The 27675-nt window shown below is 47.1% G+C and overlaps 2 protein-coding genes across 10 annotated transcripts in view; one reads left to right on the top strand and one right to left on the bottom strand.

Annotated features, from left to right (window-relative positions):
• Nucleotides 1–7255, top strand: part of MTSS2 (MTSS I-BAR domain containing 2) — a 58355-nt gene extending 51100 nt beyond the window's left edge. For all 6 annotated transcript variants that reach the window (XM_081921120.1, XM_081921117.1, XM_081921116.1 and 3 more), the window contains 3 exons: nt 873–1049; nt 2022–2187; nt 2527–7255. In XM_081921120.1, the coding sequence (XP_081777246.1) occupies nt 873–1049; nt 2022–2187; nt 2527–3290 (1107 nt within the window). In that variant the 3' untranslated portion in view covers nt 3291–7255. The remainder of the gene's footprint in view (nt 1–872; nt 1050–2021; nt 2188–2526) is intronic.
• A 2238-nt stretch (nt 7256–9493) lies between these two features.
• SF3B3 (splicing factor 3b subunit 3) overlaps nt 9494–27675 on the bottom strand; it is a 30619-nt gene continuing 12437 nt past the window's right edge. For all 4 annotated transcript variants that reach the window (XM_081921092.1, XM_081921093.1, XM_081921094.1 and 1 more), the window contains exons 12-26: nt 23418–23569; nt 22457–22612; nt 21872–22027; nt 20718–20861; nt 19992–20114; nt 19137–19291; nt 18029–18203; nt 17299–17504; nt 16678–16834; nt 15751–15876; nt 14645–14857; nt 13878–13976; nt 12671–12814; nt 11172–11276; nt 9494–10210 (exon numbers count right to left, since the gene is read on the bottom strand). In XM_081921092.1, the coding sequence (XP_081777218.1) occupies nt 10070–10210; nt 11172–11276; nt 12671–12814; nt 13878–13976; nt 14645–14857; nt 15751–15876; nt 16678–16834; nt 17299–17504; nt 18029–18203; nt 19137–19291; nt 19992–20114; nt 20718–20861; nt 21872–22027; nt 22457–22612; nt 23418–23569 (2252 nt within the window). In that variant the 3' untranslated portion in view covers nt 9494–10069. The remainder of the gene's footprint in view (nt 10211–11171; nt 11277–12670; nt 12815–13877; nt 13977–14644; nt 14858–15750; nt 15877–16677; nt 16835–17298; nt 17505–18028; nt 18204–19136; nt 19292–19991; nt 20115–20717; nt 20862–21871; nt 22028–22456; nt 22613–23417; nt 23570–27675) is intronic.

Genomic DNA, 27675 nt, shown 5'->3' with positions numbered 1-27675 from the left:
GAAGTGCTGCTTCCTTCTTCCTGAACATAGGAAGCCTGCATCAGGACAACTTTGGGATGGCAGAATATGAACTATTTCCCCTCAGCTGACCCACCTGTCCCCCCCAAAAAAAGTATCTGCAATGTCCCTGTGCTGCCATCTCTCTGAGTTGGGGCAGGAACTGCTTCCCATAAACAAACAACATGTAGGGTTTGGTGTGAGTGGAGTGAAGTGAAGTGGTGGTGGGGGGGGCTGAGAACAGCCCCTGCCTAGAAGTCCTTCCATTCTCAGATCAGCCATGAGCTCACTGAGTGCTTTTAGACAGCAGTCTGCCTTTCAGGACCACTGTATGGATCGTGCAGAACTGAATGCACTGTGTTTTGAACACTCAGTATTTATATAGCACTTTCTGTAAGAGGGAAGATGCATTCACCTGACTTTTTCCAGAAAATGTGTTTGAGGAGAGTGAGAGAATTGGGATTCCAGTGGGATGGGGGACACATATTGTTGGAGTATCATGACTGTCAGCTGCTTCAAGCTCTTGGGGAAGCAGCCCACATTTTTAAAAGGAAGCAGGCACCCTCCTGGCCTGGCGCCTCCACCTTTCCTGTCTTTGCTGAAACCCTTTTTAAGCCAAGAGGGGATTTCTCCGTCACCAGCCCAACAGAGCAAAATGGTGGCAGAGCCATTTTGTGATTGCCACAACCCCTGCTCTTTGCCCTGGGGTGGCCCTTTTGCCAATTCCTCTCTCCCCACCCCCTTGCCCAATCCCTCTCCATCCAGTCTCATCTCCCATTTCTGCCCTATTCCATACCCACCTGACTTTGCACTGCTGTGCCCGGTGTTGGGGCCTCAGCTGTGCCGTCCTACCCATCTCCTCTTGGATTTTGCAGGATTGGTCCAAGGCTAGCCTCTATGAACAGCCGGTGGCAAGCACACTGCAGCGAAGGAAGGACCGCGTAGAGCATCTCCGTGAAGCTGAGCTGGGCTCCACTAGCCTGGTATACCCAGGAATCAGCTTGGAGGAAGGCTCCAGGCCCCGCATGTCCCCGGCCTCCATTGCTGCCAAGGTATAGCCAGCTTCAGTGTCAAAATGGGAGACCGGGGAGACAGGAACTTGGAATAGGTTTGGTACCCAGGTGATGGAGCACTTACTTGTCCCAGACCTTAGCTAGGAGGCAACTTCCTGGAGGAGAAGACCCAGGCCTCCTCTGTATATCTTGTTCCAGAAGGAGATTTACCCAAATAGCAACTGGCATCCTTGAGCTGAGTGCAGAAGGGAATTTCAGGGCAGCAGAGGAAGTTCTCTCGGAGAAGTGTTTTGCAGTTGATGGGTTTTGCTCATACGAATCGTGAAAAATTGCCACCCCCAGCATGCCATCGCATGCCAGCAGCTTCCTGTGTAGCCCTTTGCCCTGATGGGGCTGTGGAGCCCTGGAGGAATTGAATGATGCATGTCTGTTGCTTATACTTCATATGTTGGATGAGGGACCTGCTTGAGTGACCCTGGCAGACATGATGCCTACTCTCACCAGACACTGGGGAATAGCCATGGGAGGGAGGGAGGGCTGGCCACTGCCTTTAGGCACCACTTTCCTCCTCCTACTTCCACCTTGCCTCTGCCCCACAAAACCCCCTCACTTCAGCCCCCCCCCCCAGTACACACAAAAGAAATGGGCATTATTTGCACATCCTGTCTTGAGCAGAGCTGCAATGATGAGGGGCTCATGGGGTGCATGTGGAATTGGGGCATACATGTTAGCCTGGGAGAGATCCAGGCTAACCACCCTCATGTCAGCAGCTGCTTGCCCACTAGGGGTGTTGTGTTCACGGCCAACATAGTTTTGGGGAATGAGATAACTTGATCATTCTCCTATCTCCCCATCTCCACTTGCTTTCCATTAATGTTTTCTGACCTTTGGGTGCAGGTGGCCTGGCCCAGGCACACACATGGTGTCATCTCCTACAGCTCAGGGTGCCATTTGCTTTGAGACCAGCTCATTACACCTCTCACTCCCCACCCCATTTTGTTTCTCCATCAGCATGGGGAGGAGGTGTCCCCAGCTGCAAGTGACCTGGCCATGGTGCTGACCCGAGGCCTGAGTCTTGAGCACCAGAAGAGTAGCCGTGACTCCCTGCAGTACTCCAGTGGCTACAGCACACAAACCACCACTCCTTCCTGCTCTGAGGACACCATCCCCTCACAAGGTATCTGCCAATGGGCTTCTTGGCACCCAGGGAAGGGCTGGGGTGGCGTTTTACTTAATGTGGTTGCCCAGTTTAACAATAATTTTTTTTAGGGTGGCATACATGGTTATTACATTTATCTATATCTTGCCTCCCCCCCACACACCCATGGGATTCAAGGCAGCTTACAACTAAAATAGACACAGGTTATATATATTAACAAAATCAAAATATATACGTATGAAAGATCTCATATAGTGGAGAGTGTTGCGCATGGAGTCCAGCAGTGGCTGCTTGGCTGTGCTGCACCTGCCAGCTGAGAATGCTGACACCCACCCTGCCCATCTGTCGCCTCCACAGGCTCAGATTACGACTGCTATTCCGTGAACGGCGACATGGAAGGGGAGAGCCAGAGCGAATTCGACAAATCCTCGACTATCCCTCGCAACAGCAACATCGCCCAGAATTACCGGCGCATGATCCAGACCAAGCGACCTGCTTCTACTGCTGGCCTGCCCACCGGCACTGCCCTGCCCACCGGCGCCACGCCAGGGGTGGCCACCATCCGCCGCACACCTTCCACCAAGCCCACAGTACGCCGAACCCTCTCCAACGCCGGCCCCATTCCCATCAGACCCCCCATCGTCCCTGTCAAGACGCCAACAGTGCCTGACTCCCCTGGGTACACCGGCCCCACCCGGGTGGGCAGCGAGGAATGTGTGTTCTACACTGACGATGCCTCACCAAGCGCCATGGACTTTGCCAAAGCCTCGCCCAAGAGGCTGAGCCTGCCAAACACCGCCTGGGGCAGCAACGTGATGGAGATCTCTGTGTATGCCGGGAAGCACCTCTCCACAGAGGAGGAGGAGCAGCAGCTGGCAGCCAACCGGCACAGCCTGGTGGAGAAGATTGGGGAGCTGGTAGCCAGTGCCCATGCCCTTGGCGAGGGCCAGTTTCCCTTCCCCACGGGGGTCTCTGCCCTCGGTCCCGGGGAAGAGACACCCACTCCTCCCCCGGCGGCCTCCAGCGACCCTCCGGCGGAAGACATGCTGGTGGCCATCCGGCGTGGGGTGCGCCTTCGCAGGACCATCACCAATGACAGGTCGGCGCCCCGGTTTTTGTGATGGACTCTTCCCCAGCGCCTGCTCAGTGCCCACCCGGTGGCTGGAGAGCAACCAGAGTCAGGACTAAACCAGGGGAAATGGAAGAGAAGTAAACGAACCACAAAAGGCAAAGCCACTTTATGGAGATCGTGTCAGAGTCTAGATATAAAGGAGACTAATCTATACGCCTTTGCTAACAAACCTGCACAGGCACAGCCTGGCACTGAACTGGTTTTGGAGCCTCTTTTATACACATTGTTTTTCCATCTGCTGCCCTGCCCAGGTTTCCTTTCCCCTCCTGCACCTTCCTTCATCCTGGCCTGCAGAGAGACCGGTTGCTGCTGCTGCCGCCACAAGGAGGGAGGCCATTCCCTTGCTCCATGATTGTCAGGAAGGAGTGAAAACCTGAACTGGATCTAGCAACTACAGTGTTCTTAGTATAAACTACACACACACGCCCCGACACACTTGCACATGGCAAAGAAATGGAGGCTGCCGTTCCTAGAGAGCACCCACCTCCTCCGGACAAAAAAAATGCACTGTTAGTCCTGTGCTGAATCCTCCCTTCACAGCTCTCTGTCTGTCTGTCTGTCTGTTTGTCTGTCTTTCCAGTTATTTTCTGTTTGCCATCTGTTTGTATCAGCTACTTCAAGAAAGACTTTACAAGCAGCAGTTAACACCCCCGTGAACAATCCCGGAAGCCTCTCGTGTTCCTAGGTGGATCCCAAATGTGCAGCTGGAGGAGAGGGTGCAAGGGGCAGGGAGTGGACAACCTGCAGGCATGTCACCAGGCAGGAGGGCCCAATCCCCCCCAACAAGAGGTTGAGTCACAGCCACAGATTTATCGGCCTCCGTTTCCTCCGTGGCTCTACTGGGAGCAGAGTGGGCAGGTTGGTTATATTCAGGAAGAGGATTGCGCTCTCGTCCCAAGTGGGGTAGGAGCTCTGTAATCTGAGAGGCTGAGGGTTGGGCTGCTGTTGATCTGCCCTCAGTGCCACTTCAGCACTAGGCTTGAACCTTTTGATAAGAGCAGTGGCCATGGTTCTCCCTTGAAGGTGGGTGGGAGGGAGCAGAATTGGTAGTGATGGAAAGGTGAAGGTGGATGGCTGTTGCTCTGGAATAGCTGTAGCTAAGTGGATATAGGGGCAAAAGAAGTCTTTTTGTGGATGGTAGTGGAGGACTTTGGTAATTGAGGGCCGTAGAGGTGTGTGTGCAGGGTGTGTGCAAAGACCAAGGGTGTCTGCTCTTGAATTCTCCTACAACCATCTGGCAAGGCCAAAGGTTGTTAAACTGATGCTCACAGGTTCTGGTGTCACTGGAAAGGCTGTAGCAGAGTGGTAGAGCACCTGCTTGGCATGTAGAAGGTCCCAGGTTCAACTGTTGGCATCTCCAGATAATAGGAAAGATCTTTGTTGTGTTGTGGGAGGCTGCTGCCAAGCAGTGTTAGGCGGAGTGCTGGGTCTGGGGCAGTGTCCTCTGCCTTTTCCAATGTGAGCCTGTTTTGGCCAAGTATGGGTATGGTTATGACTAAGCCTGTGAGTGTGTGGCAGGGTGCCTCTTCTAACAGCATCAAAAGGGGCCCCATTTTGTCAATATTGGGTGGATACTTTGAAAGGGGCTAAAAGTATCTGCAGAGAGGGAAATAGCTGAACCAACCCTCTTGGTTGGTTCGTTTACCTTTGGCGATGTTGCTGCTGCTTAGCCAGATCTGCTATACGGTCAACCACATCGCATTCATGGTACGATTCCCCGATTCACCCTGACCTGCTCAAGAAATTAGAGTCCCAGCAGAAAGTGAGGAAAGAATTGCCACAAGCAGGCTTTAAAAATGGGGGCAGAGGGGATTTACAGAAACAGACCAGCTCCCTTGTTCTGGTTTTGGCCTCCAGATCTATAACCAAATGAATATTCAGCACAGCTTCTTCCTTTGTGCTTGGAGCTGAAGGAGCATGAGTTGGATTGCAGCTCCCAGCCAGAAGCTCCAGCTTGGGCCATGCAGCTGCTGTAAGAATATCCACATTTCTCACTGTTTTAGGCCAGGGATGGATAACTTTTCACCTTCCAATGTTATTAAGACTCCCATCGATGCTGACCATGGGCTAGGCTGGTTTCTGGGCCTGATGGGAGTTAAGAGTTCAGCAGGGCTGGAATTTAGGGCACGCAAGCCAGGTAGTCAGAAGGAACATAAATACAAATAGTGCCTATCAACTTTTTAAGCTGTTTTGCTTACTTCCACCTGCCCCCCCCCCAAATTTGGAACAGAAGAATTTGCCCCGCAGAAACAACTTAAGGGTTTGGATAAATTCATTGAGTTTATTTATATTAGTTACGTAATCTTATACCCAGATCTGGAGAGTGCAAGAGACTTGGATCTACCTTGTGCTCACCCTGATATTGTCCCAGAAAGTCTAGAAATCGGCTCTGTTGGCAAATGGAAAGTGATGTTGGGAAAGGGGACAGTATTGAAAGAAAGAGAAAGTGATGGGGAAAGTCAGTGGCTGGGAATTAAGGTGGTCTAAAGTGAGGGGGAAAGAGGGAGACGCCTTTCCCTGTGCTTTGACTAGGAAGGAATCAGAGAATTGTAGAGTTGGAAGGAACAATGAGGGTCATCCAGTCCAACCCTTTGCAATACAGAAATCTTTTGTCCAACATGGGGCCTGGACCTGGGTTAAGAGTCTCATGCTTTACAGATCAAGCTTCCTCAACAAATGAGGGGCCATTAAACGGCCCCTGCTGCATAACCTCCACCTTTTGTGTTTGTTGGGCTCAAGAATTGAGCATGTCTTGCTTTCCTCTCCTGGGATTGTTGAGTATCCAAGGATCACTGAACAGCACAGATGTAGCACATATGGGGTGGCTAAGTGGGGGAGGCAGAGCCCACGCTAGACATTAGGGGCTTCCTTTGTCGTTGGACTGGCCAGGCATTCGAGTACAGAGCTTGCCCATGCAAAGAAAAAAATGAAAGATGGGCTTGTGACAATTATTCCAAGAGAGATACCACCACATTTCTCATAGCAGCAGCATGGTGGTCAACAACCCTTTCTAAAGTAGAGAGAGAGCACAGCTGTGGACAGCGTTGAGTGCTGTGTGGTGAGGCACAAGCAAAGCACAGCGGTGGTGAATACAAACCAGCCAACTCAAGGCCCCTTGCAAGGGCTGGGGAGCCTAGAAGCCTCTGAGAAAGCACAACTGCGCCTGCTCCCTCTTGCTGGATCCTCCCCGTCTCCCCATCCTTAGCTCCTGCAAGGCACAGCAGGGCCTGGTGTTGTCGTTGTTGTACATAGAGCCACAGCAGTCCCCTCCACCCTCCCCACAGCCCAGACGTCTTATGTGCGCTTGCGTGGGTGTCACGTTGTAGCCTCCTTAACTCTTATACTGTCGTAGTAATAACAGTTTAGTTTCTAACCAACCAACCTTCCTGTGGGTGCCCCCCTCCTCCCTGTCATGGCCAGAAATGACAACAGTGACAATGCGTGAGAAATGTTTGCATTTTGCTTTTTATTTTTATTTTATTTTTTTGTACAGAGGAAAAAAACCCTTTAAAATGTCTCTCTCAACTGATGTTAACTATTCTGGTGCTGTTAACTTGTTCTTTTTTTCTAATTTATTTTCCCTACCCCCCCCTTTTGCTAGCAGCCCTGGCCTTACCCACCCACCCTCTTTCATTCTTAAAGTTAATTATCCTCTCCCTTCATTTAAAATAGTCACTGCTACAAGTAACGAATGCACTGTGAAGATTCCAGTATTAATAAAAGTTGTACTGTAATTAACGCAAATTGGTTCCTCCCACCCCATCCCACCCATTCTTACTCTCCTACGCATAAGAGGAAGAAAGCAGTTGTTTCTTCAGCCAGGCACACAACATCCACAGGTGGTTTTCCTACCTGTAACCCTCCTGGAATCACAACACAAATGCTAACACACATTTGTCCCAGCCATTCCAATTCTGAATTTATGGTTACAGAAATCGAAAGGTAAGTGTATTTTTTTAAAACAAAGCACCAGCTTCTATAGTTCTAGCCTAGTAGGGGTTCTTAACAGAGATGTCTTAAGGTGTATTTCAGACGAGCATAAGAGCCTGCTGGATTGTAGCAAAGACCCATACCGCTCTGGCAGAGACAAACCAGATGCCTGTAGGAAACTCAAAGGCAGAGCACAATAGAAACTCCTCATGTGATTCCCAGCAACTGGTATTAAGAAGCACACTGCCTCCAACAGTGGAAGTAGCAATCAATAGCTGCGTCCCTCTGTATCTTCTCACATGGAAAGCAATAAGCATGTGTTGTTGTTTTTTAGCCTTCTGGGGCCTGCCTTTTTCTAATGCTGTTGCTCTAAAGCCCCAGCCCCTGGACTAGGAGAAAGGAGCTGGGCTTTGCTGATTTCAGTACCAGCCAGTGCATCAATCCCCAACCCTCTTCTCACAGCCATTTGCATATTTCCAACACCTTGTAGCAGGAAACCAGCATTTCCATGCCCATAGAATCTAAAGAGCTGCTTAGTATCCAAGTGTGCCTGCTTGTGTATGTGGAGAAGTAACAGGGGTGAAGTCTGAGGGGTACTATTTCTGTAGCTTCCACTATAGCAGCATAGAAGATAGTTCTTCCCCACAGCAAGCTTCAACCACAGTCTTTGTCACTGACAGTTGCCCTTCACATCAAGACCCTCCCACCAGACACAGATTACTCCCTTTTCCGCAATCCCTCACTGGCTACTGGCTCCCTTCTGATGGGATGGGCTCTCCTTTTCTTGGAGCCAGAGAAGGTCCAGTGTGGCAGTTTGACACAGCATGTCAGAGCCTAGCCGAAAGAGATTTTCAGCTGACAAGAGAATTTGTTTAGTTCTACTTCTGAAATGGAGGATATCCAATCCAGAACTCCCACATCCATACATGGAAGGAGAAATAGTCCTTTAAAGTAATTGTTCAGTGAAGACATTTGAAACAAAAGCAACCCAAAGCACCAGGAAACTTTTGAAAAAGGCCCAGAAAGCCTGGCCCAATTTGTAGATCTGAAATCACCTGGCTTTGGGCTTAAATAAAATACTGCTCATAAGTTCTCTGTAGCCTGATCCGGCAAGTGCCCATTCCACCAAGGGGCAGTGCTGCCAGTTCCACTGTATTTCTAGCTGGACCTCAACTAAAAGTGAGCTCACGACTATTAAAACCAGACACTGATCTCTCAGCAGCCAGCACATTTTGAACTAAACATCTGGTCCCCATAATATCTGAAGGGCATTTGTATCTCTTCAAGCAAATACAGTGGTGACTCGCAAGACGAAATTAATCCGTTCCATGAGGCTCTTCGTATAGCGGTTTTTTCGTCTTGCGAAGCAAGCCCATTGACAGCTTAGCGGATTAGCGCTACAGCTGTCAAGCGGCTTCCAGCGATCAGCTGTTAAGCGGCTTATCAGCGGAACAGCTGATAAGCGGCTTAGCGGCTTAAGAAAAGGGCGGAAAAAGCGGAAAAAAACCGCGGGGGGGGATGCAAGATTTTTTTCGTCTTGCGAAGCAACCCCATAGGGGAATTCGTTTTACGAAGCGCCTCCAAAACGGAAAACCCTTTCGTCTAGCGGGTTTTTCGTCTTGCGAGGCGTTCGTCTTGCGGGGCACCACTGTATCTGTGTTTAGGAGCTGCAGCCAGTCACAAGTTCCATAGACATCTGCACTGTCCTCCAGAGGTCAGGAACCTGTGCCCTCCAAATATTTGCAAACAGCTCCCATTATCCCTGACTATTGGGCCAGGCTGACTCGGGTGAATCAAACCCATATATTACAATTAAAACAAGTAGTCAGCCCACCATAGAAACAAAGAGATCATTCACATGTAATGCAGCCCGAAGAATGGCTCGGAGGGAGGGAGTGCAAAAGGTTTGCTTTTGAGGAAAGTAAACATAACAGCAACGTTATCTTCTCTGAAGGGGTAGGGTAGGTTGGGAGACAATTCCAGAACTTAAGTATAAACCTCCTTAGGACAGCTGAGAGGGCTGAACAAGTCTTCCACAGCAGAGTAAATGGAGAGTAAGATCTCTAGAGAAATACAGAGCCTAATACTAGACACTGCAAGTGCAGGGAAACGCGGCTTTCCTCTGCAGCCAAAAGGGTAAGAAGTGCATTTTAAAATGAATGACAAGATTGATCCTCCCATGAATTTAATGTGCCATTGACAGAGCTCCTCCCTAGCTCATGTCCCCAGGAGCAGGTAAAATTCATGAGAGAAGTCACCAAACAGGTTTGTCAGCCAACCTTTAATCCAGATGCTGGGTTTTATTAAAGAAAAATCTATGGCCAGAATCACACAGGCCATCTCTTCAGCAGACAAAAGGCTAACTTGGTACAAGACTCTATTTACAAACACAGAGATAAAAACTGCAGGATGGAAAAATTACACCAGCCACGCCCACAAGGCTTCCCAGACACTGGCCAATGGAAGAGGAGGAGCCCTAACGTCCCTGTGCTCAGATCTTACCAACTCAGAAAAGGGGACTTCATCTAGCTAGCTCACTTGACAAGGAAAGGGCATCAGGGCCTTGTCCAAGGGCAGGCTGGTAGTGGGTGCAGCACCCAAACTGTCTATAAAAGGGTGGAGCCAGAAACACACCTGAAAGGGGAGGCCTCGCCACTTGGGAGAACCTGACTGACTCCTGGAACAGCATGGACAGAACAGGTTGATGACATGGTTGGACTTTCAAGTCGCTGGAAGAAAACAAGAGTACCAAAGTGGGAGCAACTGGCCAAAAAAGCTCATACCCTTCAAAACATCTTTGGAACAGGAATCCCAGCCACGTCCCTGAAAAGGCGCCTCTCAGAAAGCATAGCGGGTGCGGATGTCCTCCAGCTTCTTGGACACCTCTGGTGGGGTCCTGTCCAGCTCTTCAGACACGTTCTTCTGCTTGTTGGGCTCCATGGAGTTGAACTGCTCACACAGATCCCCATCAATGACATTCTAGCAAGAGAAAGAAAGGGTGGGAGGCTATTTTAGAAGCTGCAGCCCATGGAACGAAGGAGGGAATGGGCTCAAGCACAGAAAGCAGACCCAAAGCACACAGAACAAGAGGCTTGTCTAAGAGGCCCTAAGATTCTCCACAAGAGTCAGAATGAATAAAAGCAAATTCTCTCTTTAAAAAAGTACAGGTATTCAGCAGACATTTGCCTAAAAGTGAAAAATGCAGGTGTCCACAAGTCCATGGGATTGGGGGGGGGCCACAAAAAACTAGAAAACTCCAGCAAAAAACAAACAAACTCGAACTATCTTTCTTGCTCAAGATCACCCCAGGGCTTGGCATGTGGTGAACTTGCAGCTTTAGAGCTACACTGATAATGCTGCAAGTCTGGAAATGAAGACTTAACCGTGCTAATGCAAAAATAACCTGCTGCATGACTCCTCATTGTCACAGAATCATTTCCTGAAATGCAGATTCATATGGGGGGGGGGGCAGAAACCAAATTCTGACACAATGGACAGTGCTGCCCTATCCATGATGTACAGGTGACCCAAGAGAAACACGTGGTTTCCAAAGAAAAAAGTAGACCCACCTTGATACCTAGGTCAGTTCTAACAGGATGCTACCATCACCAGGGAGAACTGCAATAGGGAATCGGGGCTTGAAATCAATACATATCACTTAGAAAAGATAAACGTCCGTTCAGACAAACCACCCAGATGGTGAAAAAGAAAAAGTCAGAGAATCACATAGACATATAGGCCCCATTGCTGATTACCCTTCTTAGCAAGCAGAATCCTGTCCTGGAAAAGCCATTCCAGCAACCTCAGCAGATGCTGTGACCAAGCATAAAATGCAGGGGGAAATTTGGCCTTCACATTGGCAACTTTTACCCATGAGCAGAGTTCAAGTGCTTACTAGCATATGATGGACATGTAGCAGAGACCCACAAACTCAGCCTACCTTCACTGGGAAGTAATAGGAGCGGAAGCTGAGGTGGTCTCGTCCACAGAGAGGAGGGTGTTCAGACCTCAGATGCATCTCAACATGTTGGAAGAAGTCATGATCCTGAAAAGAGAGAGCGCCATCAAAGGGAAAGGAAAACAGCTGGAAGCAGCAGTGTCAGGCCAGCACTGAAAAGAGGAGCAGCTGTGATTGGTACACTGGTTGACAACACGCCACCTGAACAAACCTCCTAGAGCAGGGGTAGGCAACCTCAGGCCCAGCGGTCGGATGCGGACCAATCGTCTTCTCAATCTGGCCTGTGGACGGTCCGGGAATCAGAGTGTTTTTACATGAGTAGAATGGCTGCTGTTATTTAAAATGCCTCTCTGGGTTATTTGTGGGGCATAGGAATTGGTTCAGGTTTTTTTTTCAAAATATAGTCCAGCCCACCACATGGTCTGAGAGACGGTGGACCGGCCCACAGCTAAAAAAGATTGCTGACCCCTGTCCTAGAGAGAGTGAGCCATCTGCAGGCTGGCATGCATCATTTTGGGGAAGGATTTATTTACATAGCAGAAAGTGCATAACAAAGCACTGGTCCAATGTGGATTTCCCTCTTCGGAAACCGGCCTGGACTTCAGATATTACCTTATTTGTATCTGCCCATTCATCCAGTCTCCCAAGGAGGAGCCTGGCATATAGTTTAGAGGCTACATCTAACAAACTAATGGGTCTATACCTGGCAGGATTTTTCTAATCACCCTTTTTGTATATTGGGGCAATTATACTCAGCTTCCACCCTTCCGGTATGTAACCTGAGCTGTTAATATATGAAAACTGTTTTGCAAAAATGGGCGACCAGAAATCCGGTCTTATAAATCTCCACTGGGATCATGTCTTCTCCTAGAGCTTTATTGGCTAATTGGTTTATGATTGGGCGTGATGTCTGGCCATTCTGGCAATTATAACAACTGAGTATAGTAAACTTGTGAGGGTGAGTCAGAGCGGGGGCCATATATTCCTGTAAAATATGTCACCCAGTCCTTTCCTTGGACAGACGCTTCTAACGAGTAGCCCAGCCCATTTGTACCTTGGGCAACCAAATGCCAAAATTTCCGTGAGTCCTTTTTAGCTCTGCTTCATTCTGTCATGCAATAAAATTTCAGTCATGCCTCATGGGCAGAGCCAACTGGCAAATGTGGGCGTCACCTGTGTCAGCAAAGGTTTTCAGGGTACATTATATTGCCAGATATCAGTGTATGCACTGGGGGGGGGGGGAGACATACAGAGAGCAAAGAGAGCCATGGGCAGCTCATTAAAGCAGATCCATTTCTGATCCACACAAGGAAGAGCCAAGAGGCCAACTGTGGGCAGGGAGTGGCATAGCCTCCCCACCCTTTCAGCTTTGTCTTCCATCCTCCCATAACTCACTGTCACTACTGCAGGGCATTAAGTGCTCCTGCTGCACTATGTAGATGAACAACTCTTAATATTTCCATCATACAAGAACTTCCTACCTCATGTGATGTAAACGGGACCAGAATGCCAATGCCCCCAGATAAGGTCGTATAGACCAGAGATTCAGAGCCTCCGGGGATTAGAGTTGTCTTCTGCAGGGACAGGACTGTTTCCCCTACATGGTAGTTCATAATCACCTCTGCCTGAAAGGAAGACAAGCAAGACTTCAGCAGGTGACCTAAGATAATGCATTAAATCCAGACAATCTCATTTTCATCAAAGAAAACCTACATTTATCACTTCCAGTGGTTGGTGAGGACATTTCTAAACACACTTATAATGCAAACTTGCAACAGTGATTTTCTATGTGTAATGCTTGGGGAGGGAGGTGCTATTAGGCTACTGGAGTACATTGGACCCCTTCCATTATGAGCACAGTATTTCATTAGGACAGTATTTCACATTTCTAAAATGCAGTGTCAATTAAATTATCCCCCCCTAAAACAGGAGGACTGTTGAAATATGTCTTAAAATTTGCTATGAACCTCAGAAGGGGTGCTATGAACCTCAGAAGGCATTTCAAATATTTGCAAAAATAAATTAATTAATTAAGCAAACCTGAATCACTTCATACTCCCTATACTGGCTCAACAATTGCATGGGGTCAGTTGTCCTGGGTTGTTTCTCCCCCATTCTGTTTCAAGTTTCATTTAACTAACAGGGGTCCAATGTTCCCCTATTGGAAAGGGAAACTGTCCCTCCTCTCCCCAGGAACTTCTCAAAGCAGAGTAGGGGGAAATCACAAAAGTTTTGCCTGTATCATGTTACAGCATTTCAATAACACCGAAGAGATTTTTTCTGTGAACTTTTTAAAAATCTCCATTATTTGTGCACGAAAAACAACTACAAACAACCCTAATTACAAAGCTCCAAAGGCACCTGCTTGACCACATGAGTACAATTTCACTCTATGCAGGGGTTTAACTCTGCTCCACATTGCATTTACATAGACACAGAAGTTAATTTCAAAAGCCGTTTCAGGCTCCAACAGGCAGACAGTTATGTTATTAATTCCATAGGGATACTCTGGCTTTAAAAAAAAAATCACTCTAACATGTTTTTTATCAGTAGATTTATATATTCTTAAAAAGGAAGTTGCCAGTTCCAGAAATAAGCAGGTAATGAAGTTAATAAATAACCAGAGAACTAGAAAGAGCCTCCAGTTTCTCACCTGAGGAAGCACCCCCTTCCCTACACCAAAGTTACCTTTTGAGAAGCCCCATTAAGAAGGCCTCTATCCCACAATGCCTTGTTTCCAGTTGGGTCCTCGTCTACCTCATCATTTGTGTTGGGTGGCAGCCGCACCTACAGGAGGAGGCATCAAGAGAGTCAAACTCACGCGTGGCCTCAGTGGCAAATGGAAATAACTAGAAGGTGTTGTAAGCATGAATTCAGAAAAGCCCAAACAAGCAAACACTCTGCATGTCACATCAAACCACAGTGAGTGCCCCAACCTGGGTTCACAGCATGTTTCTCCCCCAACAAACCATGAGAGTTAGCCAAGGTTTGTTCTTGACTCATTGCTTGTGCTTGTTGGAAGCAAACAAACCAACAGGATGAGGTCTGGAAGTCACAACAAGCCGCCGCAGCAGCAGTAGTAGGAGAGGAGCAAAGCAAGAACTTTTCAGCAGCATGCACCAACACAACCACATAAATCCACAGTCTTGTTTTTAGCTGTGGGCTGACTGTGATGTGTGATCCAAGCCACAAAAGGAGAGCAACCAAGCATATGTCTCCATTAACAGAACAGTCACAAGGTGTGCACTTTGGCAGAAGAGTGTCCAGAGGAAGTTGCCACCGCCCATGACAGCAGTGTGTGAGTGCAGGAGAAAGGTCTCAGGCCACCAGCTAAATGGTGCTTAGCAAAAGGCTGGGGTTTCACTGGCATCTCCCACATCAGGGAATCAAAACGAGAGCAGGACAGTTCTCAAATGAGCCCCAGGAGTTTCCTGGCTGCCTTCAGGCTGACTCACCACACAGATGTTGCCAAACTTGTCAGCCCCAGCCACTGTGTCATAGTCGAGGAGGCAGGCAGTGGTGACCCAGCGGGGGTGGGTGTCATCTGCAAAAATGATCAGCTGGTTCTCGTTCCTCTTGTAGCGCACCCAGATGAAGCTCTCCTGGACATCTGAGACGATCACTCGGTGCCCAATGGTCTGGATCCCACAGATGTAGTTGGCAATGTGCTGGGAAGTGACAGCAATTCAGAAAAGCAGTTCAAAAAGCAGAAAGGGGAGGCTGTTCAAGGCAAGCCCTAAAATCCCTTCCTGAGCCTTCATGAAATCTGAACATCACGGGCATCTCTCTGCAAAGCTATGATCATTTATAGTGCAACAGCTGTAGCTTTCTAAGAGAGAAAAGGGGAGTTGGGACATTGCTTATCTGTGATCACTTTCTATATCTGAATGTACACTGAGAACCAGTGCTAACATCATTCTAGGTAGCTCTCCTGATTCTAGAATACTCAGAAGGCCAAACAAACAAGGGAAAAGCAAATATGTGAAATATGAAAATCTTCCTTTTTCTACTTTCTATAACCCAGCACCCGCCAGATGTTTGGGACTACAAATCCCATCATCCTTGACCATTGGCTACGCTGACAGCTGATGAGAGTTGTAGTCCAAAACATTTGGAGGGCTTCAGGTTGCTCTGTGCCCTTTTGTGCAGACTGTTCACTACACCATTACAAAGTTGGTGTCAGGAATGACAAAAAAAATCCAAAACTTTCAACTATCACCTTATGTGAATCATAGAAACACAAGACCACACCTTTGAGCCTCAGATTCTCAATTCTATTCGAAAGGGAAAGAAAATGATTATCTATCCAGTGAAATGTAATAAGGTACAGAGAGGGTGGAAACAGCCCTGAAGACTTACCCCTTAAGCAATTTAGGAATTGCTTAATTCCTAAATTTTTGAAGGAAGCCAAAGTTCTGGGCAAGAGAACGTTTCTCTGGAGCTTGAAAAAAGTTCAAAGGTTTCAACCAAATTTGTTAAAAGCGATAGGGAATGTCTGCCTTAGGAAATGCAGCATCCAGGAGATCTGCGCACACAAACACACACAACACGTTCTAAATACCTTATTCTCACACTTCCGGAGCAGCTTCTTCTTGCCCAAGTCATATACCCGCAAGAGTTTCCCCACGCCAATGAGCACTCTGCCTTGGAAGGGGGCAATAGCAGCTGGTACCTCCTCTACTGGGGTCTGAACAGAAATGAAATGAAAGAGAAGTAGCCTTTGTCAAGCAGACAAAACAAAGATCCTTAATAGTACCCTCACTGCATAGATGAAGCCCTGCCACTGCAAGGATGGGCAAGTTTCTGCCCTGGCAAAGGATGCAGATCCACCACCACTGAGTTTTGGGGCCCACTTGAATCAAGTACCCATTGCATCCACTGGGGAAGAGATGGACATTGCAAGCCCACAAGGACAAACCGCCTCTAGGAAGGGGCCTCCTAGTCCAGTTCCTGCCCCCAAAAAGAACCTGCCTCCACACAGGTCCAGGCTGCTAGGTATCAACAAGGAGGAAGACTTAAACTTTTGCAGTGCTCTGTACATTGTTGGCTTTCTCCACGTCAACAGAAGCCAAAGTATTCAGCAACCACCATCAGATGCTGCAAAAGCTTAAGTCAGATCACCTATAAATGACCCATTCACAGGTCTATGCTTGTTTTGCTTCAAATGTCCATTAGATAACTGCAACTGTCACACCATTACTATAATTGCTCAAATTTCCCTGGTAGCAAGCAATGTGCATACATTTTGCATGGCAAACACTGGCAAAATCCAATGTGATTTTTGATATGGCTGCTGTTTTGTGGACAGAAGGAAAACCATTTGTGGAGTACTTACTAACAGTGATGGTCCTCTGTTCCCAACCAAGAGATTTCCGTCCCAAAGAGTTGGGTCTCATCAGTACATTTTAGCAACCTCTTGGCAAGCCCCATCCATGTTCATCTTCCCAGATTCCTCCCCCTCCAACCCACTAGTGGAGGAAATTCTCACCTTGTGCAAGAACTCAAGCTTCTCCCCACTGTTTATCAACTTATAGGTGTAGACAAAGCCTCCAGCCACAGAGCGTGGGTTCAGGATGAGGTCCTTGGCTACGCCCACTAGAACATGCCAGTCGTCACCACCATTGGCAAATCGGCACACTGCCACACTGTAGAGAGCCAGAACGATAATGTTACTTGACAAGACAAGGGAAGACTGGGAAGGCAAAAGAAGCAGTTGCTTCACAGCAACGAAGAGCAAGAGAGAACGCTTTGGGGGAAGGCAGCAGCGAAGAGTATGTTGTACCATTTGCTTGTGACTAAGGAAGCATAGAAATGCAATACACAAACTGAATGAGACTTAATTAGGGCCGTTGTCAGCTGAGAAGATCATGGTAAATGACTGCTGTGTATCAGCCCCAAGACCCCAAACAACTTCAGGTAGACCACATTTTTGCTTTATTTAATTAGATTCTAGAGTCATCTAGCACAAGTAAATATTTGGTTTGACTGGTGTACTTCAAGTATGACCAAAGTAAGTATACAAAAGTATAAAGAGTATTTCCATTATTTAGCAGAAAGGGCAGCATTCAAAAGGATAACTTGCTTCAGAGGTGCAGAAACTGTTCCTTACCTGAAGGCAGCTTCATTTTGCTCCAGCTGGACTAGATCTAAAGTGTTTCCTTGGATGGGGTTCATCACCCGGACAACAGACGCCCATTGTCCATTTCCTGCCTTTGGGGCACCAAAGATGGACTCGGGAAGGTTCTCGTTCAGAAACGCTGCCGCCATCTCTGCAGCTAGTTCCCTCTCATCTTCCCCTGCGGCTTCCACCATTTCCTGCAATGCACAAAGGGGCAAAAAAGGACTATAAGTGCTGCCTGCTGGTTCAGGCCAAAGACCTATCTCTAGTGCAGCATCCTGTTCTCACAGTGGCCAAAGCAGATGCTCTTGGAAGCCCAAGCAGGACCTAAGTCATTCCCAAGAACTGGCATTTAGAGGCATGCTGCTTTTGGCAATGGAGACAGAATATAGTCACCATGGTTAGTAGGCAACTGATAATATACTTCTCTGTGAAGTTGTTTAATGCTCTTTTAAAGCCATCCAAATTGGTGGCCATCACTGCTTCTTGTGATTATGATGATTAGGCAGTCCTAACTGAGGTGCAGAAAGTGAGCTTTTCCATGGGTTACAAAAGCAGACTAGCCTCCTCTCTAGAAAGGAAAGTGGTCACTGCTCTGCACTGTGTTGCGACAACTTCCCCACCAAGTGCAGCAGCAGCAAAAGAAGCTCCAGCTCACAGAATCCTGCCCCTGCCCTTCTTTGGTGAGAGCTGGGCCCGAGGCAGAAGCCAGGCATGTTACCTCCGCCATCTGCTGCTTCCTTTGGGCTTTAGTGGCCTCAGTATAAGCATTGTGGTCCGTCTCAATGATGATTAGGTTGTTGCTCTCAGGGTGGATGACGAACTTCCTAGGAGTGTACTGCAATGGGAAGGCAACCTGATTGAAGACAGCTCCAAGCTTCTCCAGGGCCAAAATCCTGTGGGAGCCAAAAAGTTGCAGACATTAAGCTTATCCCAGTGAGCCACCTTAAAGGAACTAAAAGGACATCCAGGCCAAACAATGGAGCCTCCCTTGTGGGCAAGCATCTGTGGCATGAACCACCTTCCATCAAGCAGAAGTGGGACCTTTTCAACCTGAAAACTGACAACTTGCCTGGTAGCCATCAGTGATGGGGAGCTCCATGAGTGTGTGAGTGAAAGGCAGAGGAGGAAAGGGTCCTTGCGTCCCTCCTCCTTCAGTCTGCTTAGTGGAAGGAAGAGCGCTGTACCTGCACTTGAATGATGGCTAAAGACCAGTTACTTTTGCAGGCTTATTTACAATGGCCACCCCTGACAGCCAATTCACAGTACTTTGTATTCTATGGAGCTTCATGCAGGAACGCCTGTGGGTGTCAGCATGCCAGGCAACCTCCTTTAATATTCAAGATCAGGAGAGACAGCTGCCTCCTGCCCCTGAAGAGAGATCAAGTAGACCTTCAACAAAACCAACAAGGCTGCTTTTTCAGAACCACCCGATGCTTTGTGAAAAAGTAGAGCAGCCTCTGAAGTGAACACTCCACAGACTGGCTACCACCAAGGAATAATCTCCTCCCAACAACCAGTCATGCTTCGGGTGGGATGCAGTGGGTGGGTGGCTGCCATGTACAGCTCTCCTTCCCATCTTGAGCAACTAGGAAGGAGGCCAGATCAAGCTACTCAATGCAGAGTGGGTAAGCCACCTTACCCATGCAAGGTCATGTAGAAAGGAGGCATTCAGGGCAACCCTTTTGGGCACCAGATGCCCCTGCTTTGCGCAGGAAGGAGCTTGGGACAGACAAGCAAGACAGACAGACAGTCCTGTGTGCCAAGAGAGAAGGCAAACAGGTTCCATTATTTGTTTCCGTTCCCACCGCTGGCATTTTGATACGAACCTCAGTGTGTTTGTTGAGATGGCTACTATGCCCTCTGGACACTGCTCTGAAGCAAAGCCAGAGGCAAACTCCAACGTTTCATATGAGAGGGGTGTTAAGTGGAAGCGGGACTGATAGGAGTAACTCAGCCAAGAACGGCTTGACATGGCCAGCACCTGGAGCAGGAGGAAAAGAAGAGAGAGAAAACTCAGGGAGAGAGCAACAAATGGGACAGAGCAGCTCACACCTTTGGGAACCAAGCTGGCTGCCTTCTTCTCCTAGCAGTCCAGAATCAAAGGCTCTGTTGGCAGGGCAGAACTAATTACAGGCTCTAGGAGTCCCCAAACCAGCAGGATAAGAGAAGTTGTGAGGGGGCCAAATTGAGATTCCTGCATTGCATGGTGTTGGACTAGATGACCCACAGAGTCCCTTCCAGCTCCACAACATGATCCTGAAGGCCACATGCCTGGCTACTTTATCACCAACTTTCAAAAACACCTTGCACTCTGTAAATCAGGTGCAATGACTACAGCAGCAAGAGCCAGGCAAACAAAGTACATTGAGTACTTCATCCTCCTTTAATGCCCCCTCCCTTTCCCACAAGCAGCTAAAATGAGCAGGATCCAAAAGCAGGCCAAGGTATTTCCTTTCCCCTGACCTGATCAACACTCTTGTTTTCTCCCTCACTCACACCCCCATCCAATAGCATGTATTTTCCCTCTGTACCAGACGGTAAACAAGGAATTTAGATGTGAACTCATCCCGCCCCAAATTTCTAAAAGATCTTAGTCACCAGATTCACAGTCCTCCTGACGTTTTTGCTCCTCCCCCTCCAGCTTTTCATGAGTGCACTCCTCTGATTCCCCGCTCACTCACCGCTTCTTGGCCTTGCATCCGGACTCGGAAGAGCTTCACAGGGCGCGAGCCCAGATACCTGGTCCTTGTGTCAGAGAGGTCACCAGTAACTGGATCAAGGACAGTTCGGAGAAGCACACCGTTCTGGGTTACAAGGGAAGATGAGCAAAGCAAGGTGTGGGGAGAGGGACAAGGGCAGGCAGAGAGAAAAAGAGCAGCAGATGAACTCAGAATACCAATGTATCTTCAGCTCCTGACTCTGGAAGTCTTACTATTTCCAGGTACTCTCTGGCATGTACAAAATTAAGCACAACACTGCTAAAAAGCTGCTGTTTCCTCCTTTAACAAACTAAGAAAAGGCTTTTTTGTGAAGCAGCTTAAAGTGTAGGCTACTGCCACTTCCCACCTAAATACAAAGACCCCTGACCCACTGGAAGATGAGCTCTAACACTTCCACCCTCCTCCCTGGCAGACAGAAGGTATCCTTCACAATGGGATTAGAGTCTGTCTTAATAAAGCGGGAGAGGGCTCCGTTCCTCGGGAGCTCTGGAAGAGCGAAGAAGGTGGCAGGAGGGACGCAGTGTTCCATTCTGGCAGGCCTTCTGTTAGGGTATGTGGAACGGGTCTCTATAGGGTTGTACAAACTCAAGAGTATGGCTTCCCACACAGCCCAGTCAAATGCAGCAAGACCTGGTCCAATCCCATATATTGAGGATCCAGCAAAGGTTCTGGGCAGTAATTGCTCACCTGCAAGCCAATGTTCAGGTACAAGAAGCCAATTGAGCCCCGCTCTCCCAGCTCATCCTGCTTCTCAGCTCCACCCATTTCCACAATACACAGTGATTCTGGCTGGGCAGGGAGAGCTTGCATACTCAGCGGCTGAAGACAGTCCTAAGGGATGGAGAAGGAAGATACCATTACTAAAGCAGATAGAAAGAACAAAGCATAACACATAAGGTCTTTGTTGCTACCCTGAACCACTTCAGACATCAGCTGAGGAACTGTAAATGGCTGGATTCTCCTTTGTACAAAAATGCCTGGCACATTTGAAGGAGAAGACTAGGCTGACCTGCCAATTTTCTATGTAGGAGGGCATTCAACCACATCCCCCAGCAGTCTGAAGAGATAGATTGAAGAAGCACATGGCAATGTTGATTATGCCAACCAGCTCAAAGTGTTTCTCCATTTGGAGCAATCTGTGGGAAGATTCATTTCATCTGAGGAAGTCTTTGAAGAATCATTTTTAGCTCTGGCCTTCTTTCAGGCAACCCACTATCTTCCAAAAGTTTGGAATACAACTACCATAATCCTCAGCCAAACTGGCTAGGGCTGGGGTGAGTTGTAGTTCAAACCATCAGAAAGTCACCAGGTTGGAGAAAGCTCATGTACAACATACACCTTGATTATTGTGAACTGAGCTATTATACGCATGACCAGAGGCTTGGATGTGCCTTACTGGCATCAAGCCCTTTGGAATGCCTGAACCTTCAAATTAAGAGGCAGGGTATCAAAAAAAAGAAGGGGAGGGGAGAGAAAGCAACTGCAGTTTGGGTTGGGAAAAGAGCATGCTAGAGTTCAGCTGGAGTCAGCTAAAATTGGAAGACATATTGGGGTACTGGAGGAGTAAGCCATGCCTTTGGGGTTTCTGACGAAGCACCAGTAGTTGTATTGCCCACTTTATAAGTCTGCTTGCTTCCAATATGCTCTCCTTTCATATTAGATAACAAACCAAAGTCAGTCTAGTGCATTCTCACATCCAAAGAAAGGAAAGCCCTGCTAACCACCCCTGGAACTTCCTCTCACTCAGTTTTTTTTTGGGGGGGGGTAGTTTTGGTTACAATACTTTAATTTGGGTCAGCAAAGGCTTAGCTACAGGCAAGCGACTCTCAGGAAGCACTTACAGAGGGATCGAGGGAAATGATGCGCACAGTGTTGTCCACCAGCCCAACAGCAAGGAACCGGGAGCGCTGCTCTCCTGGGGGAACGTTGGCCAAGCTCATGCACACCACATCAGCAGACATCTCCTTCCTCTCTGTGTATTCATTCAGCTGCCCTGACTGGTGTGGAAAAAAGGCACAATGGAGGAAGGAAGTCACACCTGGATTAGCAGAACCAGACTCATTTCAGATCAAGAGCTGTGCAGTAAATTCTTTAAACCAGGTATGATGACAGGTGACCTTGCTTGTTTGACCTTTTGAGGTAGGAAGCCTGGAGCACTTTGGAGAACACCAAGTTTATCAGAGATAAGCTGGTCTTAAAAAATATGCCAGTCTCTGCAATGGCCCACCAAAGCAACCCCCAAACACCCACCCCACCCAAATAGCACAAATTACCTGAAAGTTATTCTGCACAAGAACCCCTGAAATGAAGGAATGCGACATAAGGAGCCCAATAGTGCTGTGATGCAGTTCTCATTTGTTTCCACTGCAAGCCTAGTCTGCAAACCCTCATGAAAGTCACATCTCCCTCCAGCTAAGCTCACGTACCGGGTCCATCTCAAAGTAGACCAGCTCTCCCCCTGTCAGTGCGATCACCACTTGTCTCTGATTCACAGCACATTTGACGATGGTTTTCTTCCCTGGTGTTTTCCACTCATTAACTCTTTTATCTGCTCTGATGTGCCGGATGCCATCAGGATAAACCTAAACAAATACAGAAATAAGATGCTGAGTCAGTCCATCTGACAGGAAGTGCCTTTGCTGTTCTTTCCATTATTAGGCTAGCCTTGCAAGTCAGTTCACAGAAGTTATCAGCCTAGCCTTTTTTAATTTTTTCCTAAACTGCTTGCTCGCATACAGTTTTTTACTGTCATTTAGACACACCACAGGTCAACAAGGGAAGCAGAAGAACCAGCACCTCTTATCTGGTTTACAAAAGCTTACTCAGAATGCCCATCTCTAGCCCATTTGCCACAAGCACATGGCAAGATTTCCATGCCTACCTATACAGCTTTTTAGTTTACAAAATGATCTATAATCTTTATCTCACTCACACAACTAATTTCTGCCGTTCACCATCAAGTGCTCTCATTATATCTAGCTGAGAGAGGGCAAGGTCAACAAACAGCAACTTGAAAAGTGCTACCAAGGTAAATGATCAAGATTCCACAAGCTCCTATCTACCTTTAAAAACAAAACAAAAATCACAGGGAATATTAGTCTATGCAGCCAGTTAAAATAATGCAGTAGAAGACTAAACGTTTTTTAGTAAGAGCGGAACACCAAGGGAATCTTACTTTGAAAGGCTCTGGAAAGAGTCCTTTCCCAACGTTAAAGGTGACCTTATTCTCTAGCCAGTTTGCAGGTCACAACTATTAAATAAGCTACCACCACCCCATCCATGCCAGGAGAGCACCACAACCAAACCCTCTCCTTGCATCTCTTGAGAAGGCCAACGGGCCTGGCTGCAAAAGGCAAGCAGAACACTCAGAGGTAAAAGGCCCCTTACCTGCACCAAAGCATCATCTCCCAACAATGAGCAAGACAAGGTGGGCGTAGTACCAAGGAATCCCGAGTCTGTAACCTCCTCTACAGTTTCTCCAATAGATAGTACCAGGGTGGCATTGACGAAGGACACAATGATATAGGCATCAAATTCATCTAATTGCAGAAGAAAGAATACGGGTGCCAATATTTAGAAGGTCAAGAAAGAGGTTTGTAGAACAAATATGGACAACAGAAACTCTTCACAAAGGCTACTACAGTTATTTCCATCATCACCATCACACACAAGTTCATGACAAAGGGGCAGCATGGCCTTCAGACACTTGGACTGTGGTAAAAGGAGAAGAATACTCAAGGCACAAGGAAGATACAGCAAGAAGTGTGGACCTTCTTTGAGAGCCTCTCCCTCCCCCCTCCATTTATATCATAATCACATCTGGGTCAGAATACAACTGTAGTGAAAACAGTTTCTTGCTCTCCTCCTAACCACAAGAAAATGATCAGACAAGACGTTTATGCCTGCAGCCAACAGAACAGTTTATTCTCATTTGCTCTCTCTAAATAACACACACAAACACAGAGTATCTGTCAAACAAAAATTGTGATGTAGATCAAAATAAATCCCACAGGTTAATAAAAAATACACCAACCCGGACAATGTAACTTAACTAAAACATATGAGATGCAGCTAATTTAGTTCTTTTTAAAAAAATGATGGAGTTGGCAGGAGGGATAACAAAACACTATTACAAAAACAATGAACTAATGAAGCAGATGGAAGCTCAGAGAACAAATGGTTAGCAACCTCTCACAGATTTTAGATCTTTCCACCAGAAGTTAATAGTAAGAATCCACACACCTTCTTTCCACATTCCAGAAAGGGAAAAAAAAAAACCCAGAATGCCACTGAACTATTAAGCGCCAGATTGAGGAATCTGAGTCAGAGCAGGCTTTTGCAGAGCTAGAGAAACTTCTATGGCTTCACAAGTATAAATTGCATTGAACCATCAAAATGCAAGATTAGAAGCCACTAGAAAGAGATGTGCCCATGGTGGCAAGATCTGCACTTCTGCATCAAGATGCTCTTCTCTTTGCATCTTCCCACAATGGAGCCCTACAGGAACTCCACGTCAAGCAGTTGTCCTCCCTAGAGTTCAGGCTTCAACAGTAGATGCTAAGTGGCAAGTCCGGTTTAGTTACCACCAAAAAGACCAAGGGGATTTCTTGTTCAAGGGGCAGAAGGGAAAGAATTTGGCTGCAGTTTTATGGAAATAAATGGGGGCTAAAAGGAAGAATTAAACAGCAATACTGCCAAGGATGGAGATACCAGGGGGGCAACATGGATTCAATTGAAATAAAAAAAAAGTGGGGCTGAAGAAGAGACTGTAATGTTAACTAACATGGTGTCCACTCAGCTTGGAAATGGATACATGAACACTTTCCAGTTGTCCTCTATCCATAGAAACAAAATAGCTTATTCACATGTTTTAAATATAGTGCCAGAGATTACACAGGATTTAGACAATGCATAGATATGTTAATATGAATTTTAATTGGCTGTAAGTTGCTTTGGGTTGCCTTGGGAAATATAAAGTGACTAACAAATTTAATAATAAACAAATAAATATGTAACATTTTAACAGACACGTCACTGTTCAGTTTCCTCACATTCATTCTGCCAATGAAACCATTTAGAAATTACCACTATAGCAGAAAACATTTCCCCTGCTGGTGCAATCCCTAGTAGAGCTGCTAATACCTCCTAAAAGAAAGCCCTGCAGGGACACGGCCAGTTAGGGTAGAGAATACTGAGCCAATGGCCCAATGGCTGCTTCCGTGTTCCTGTCACCTAGGCTTGTGTAGCTGCTTTCCATGTACAAGTAACTTACATATATTTAATTTGTGCGAATTCAGTTTTGTGCTTGGCAAATAAATTAAAAGGGGGGCAGGCATCTGAGGGGGGGGGACGACTTTCACAATATCCTCCAATGTGTTTTGGCCATATGTGATTTTGGCTTTTGGTGCTTTCCCCATAATATACCCCCCCCAAATTTCAGGCTTACTGTATAGCCTTCACCAAACTCATGCCCATTCAGCTGCTTTGGGTTGCAGCTTCCCTAGCACAGCTGATAGTCCAAAACAGATGAGAGAGCCCTAAGGTTGGCAAAAGCAAAGCCATTCACCCTTTTACTTGCTGACCTGAGTGGAACTTACTCCCACCTCAGTGCAGAAGTCCATGACATGTGCTCCTCTCTGTCACAATAAAGGCTAAAGCCGCCACCCAAGTCCTCCACAGACTCCTAACACAGTTCCAAATCGAGGCACTCAGGTCTTCAGATTCACCCATGTCATAAGCATTCGACTGTAATGGATGCACAAGGTTCAGCAACGCAGGCAGCAAGGCTTCCTTATTCACAAAGCACCCCCACTGTCCTCAGTCTGCTGGCACCCAACAGCTGCCAGAACTAGCTTTTGGGGGAGGGGGCGCTCCTGGACAACTATCGGGGTTCCCATGCAGCTTCATCCCTCATTTTATCTACACAATTGAATTTACCCCTTTTAAACACAAGAAGCAAATCAATTATTTGGAAAATCGTGGTGTCCGAGTAGTCAGAAGTTCATCATGGACTAGATTGTTAACAGTATCATTAGCACTGGGAATTCATTCACAAACATTAATTTTTGTTGAGATTCCTTTCTTGTGGTTACAGAAGTAACCTGTTAGCTCTAACGACAGTGCATACATGGCTTTCCTAGCCCAAACTCTCTTGGAAAAATTAAATGAAACTTATGCCCAGTGTCTGACTGCTCCATAAAAGACAGCATCAGCAAAGTTTTGAGTGAGGGAGGGAGTGATCAGAGAAGTACTTGAAATATCACTGTTTAAAAGTTACAGATATGCCCGTGATCTCATGCCTCTTAACTTTGCACATGGATTTTAACTGCTGCATAAGCTATGCTGTATTTAAATAGTCTTGTAAGTCATTTTGTGAGCAGCAGTGAAATGGTAACACCACCACCAACTTCCTGTGAAAGGCAGGGGAAAGAAGTCAAGCCAGAGAGGAATCAAGACAGGCAAGCAGCACCTCTTTTCTCCTTCTCAGCACAGAGCAAGGTGAGGCCAACAGGGTGAGTGAGCAGACAAGGTCCATCATATGTCAACAGCGCATCAGACAGCTGCCTGTATTGTTCATTTTGTACCCAGAGTGGGAACTCTGGTAAGGAACAAGAGTCACTAAACCCAGAACTCTGGGGTGTAGAAGAATATGGTATAATGAATATCTAGACTTTAACATCTCTAAACGTGAACTTGGTCTCACCACCCCCATTAAAATACTGGAATGCCCAGAACCAGTGGGCAAGAAAAGATGGCAGTTCCTTATAGTTACAGGCATGTGAAGCTTAACTTTATCTTGAGAAAGACCCCAAGGATGTGGAAAGCAATTGGACAGTAAAAGCCAGTTCTTATCCCAGCTCAGGAGAGGGCTGAGGACTCAGATGGTACTTGGATACTGACTTCTTACATAGTTTGCTGAAAGAGGTGTTTGCAAGAAAAGTAATTTAAAAAGAGCCTCAAGGTTGTGCCTCTTCCTCCCCCCTCCAATTACAGCCCCTGGCTGTAGGTACACACCTGTGGGAGGGGATCAGCACCTCCACCACCAGCCACCTGTGGAAGAAAAAAGAAGGCTTGGTATTGGTAGTAGCAGGGACCACATACCAGCCAAGGTTAGTTTTTGCTTGGAAGGGGTTCATATGGTACACATGTAACATGAGAGAATGCAGAACTTCAGAAGCACAAGCCAGACACAGGCAGGATTACCACATTATGACCAAGTCAGTTTTGTACTACTGGCCTGGTTTGCACACAAAGTGAAGTCATTGTTTGTTTGACCATGTATATGGCACAAGTTGTACCACAGATAATAAAACAAACCATGGCTTTCTTTTCCCAAGTTTGGTTTCTTTTCAAGCTGATCTTGCCACATGTCTTGGTAGCTTAGTGAGGAGGTGGTGAGATGGCCAAAGAAATAGTGATTGAGGAAATGTGGTGGATTCATACATAATAGCAAGCTGTAATTAAAAACTAAACAAGGTTCCAAAGCCAACAAGAACCCACGGCTTCAAATTGTGGCTTGTTGGCAGTAAACAAACCATAGTTAAGCCACTGGGCAGGGTACAACCCAACCATGGTTTAAGAAACCATGGCTTAGCATTTTTTAGACACCAAGCCATTTCATTAACACATTACATGGCAAAAACTG

The sequence above is a fragment of the Podarcis melisellensis genome (assembly GCF_964234715.1).
Source record: "Podarcis melisellensis genome assembly, chromosome: 8".
Lineage (NCBI taxonomy): Eukaryota > Metazoa > Chordata > Lepidosauria > Squamata > Lacertidae > Podarcis > Podarcis melisellensis.
This window is presented reverse-complemented; position numbering and strand designations above follow the sequence as displayed.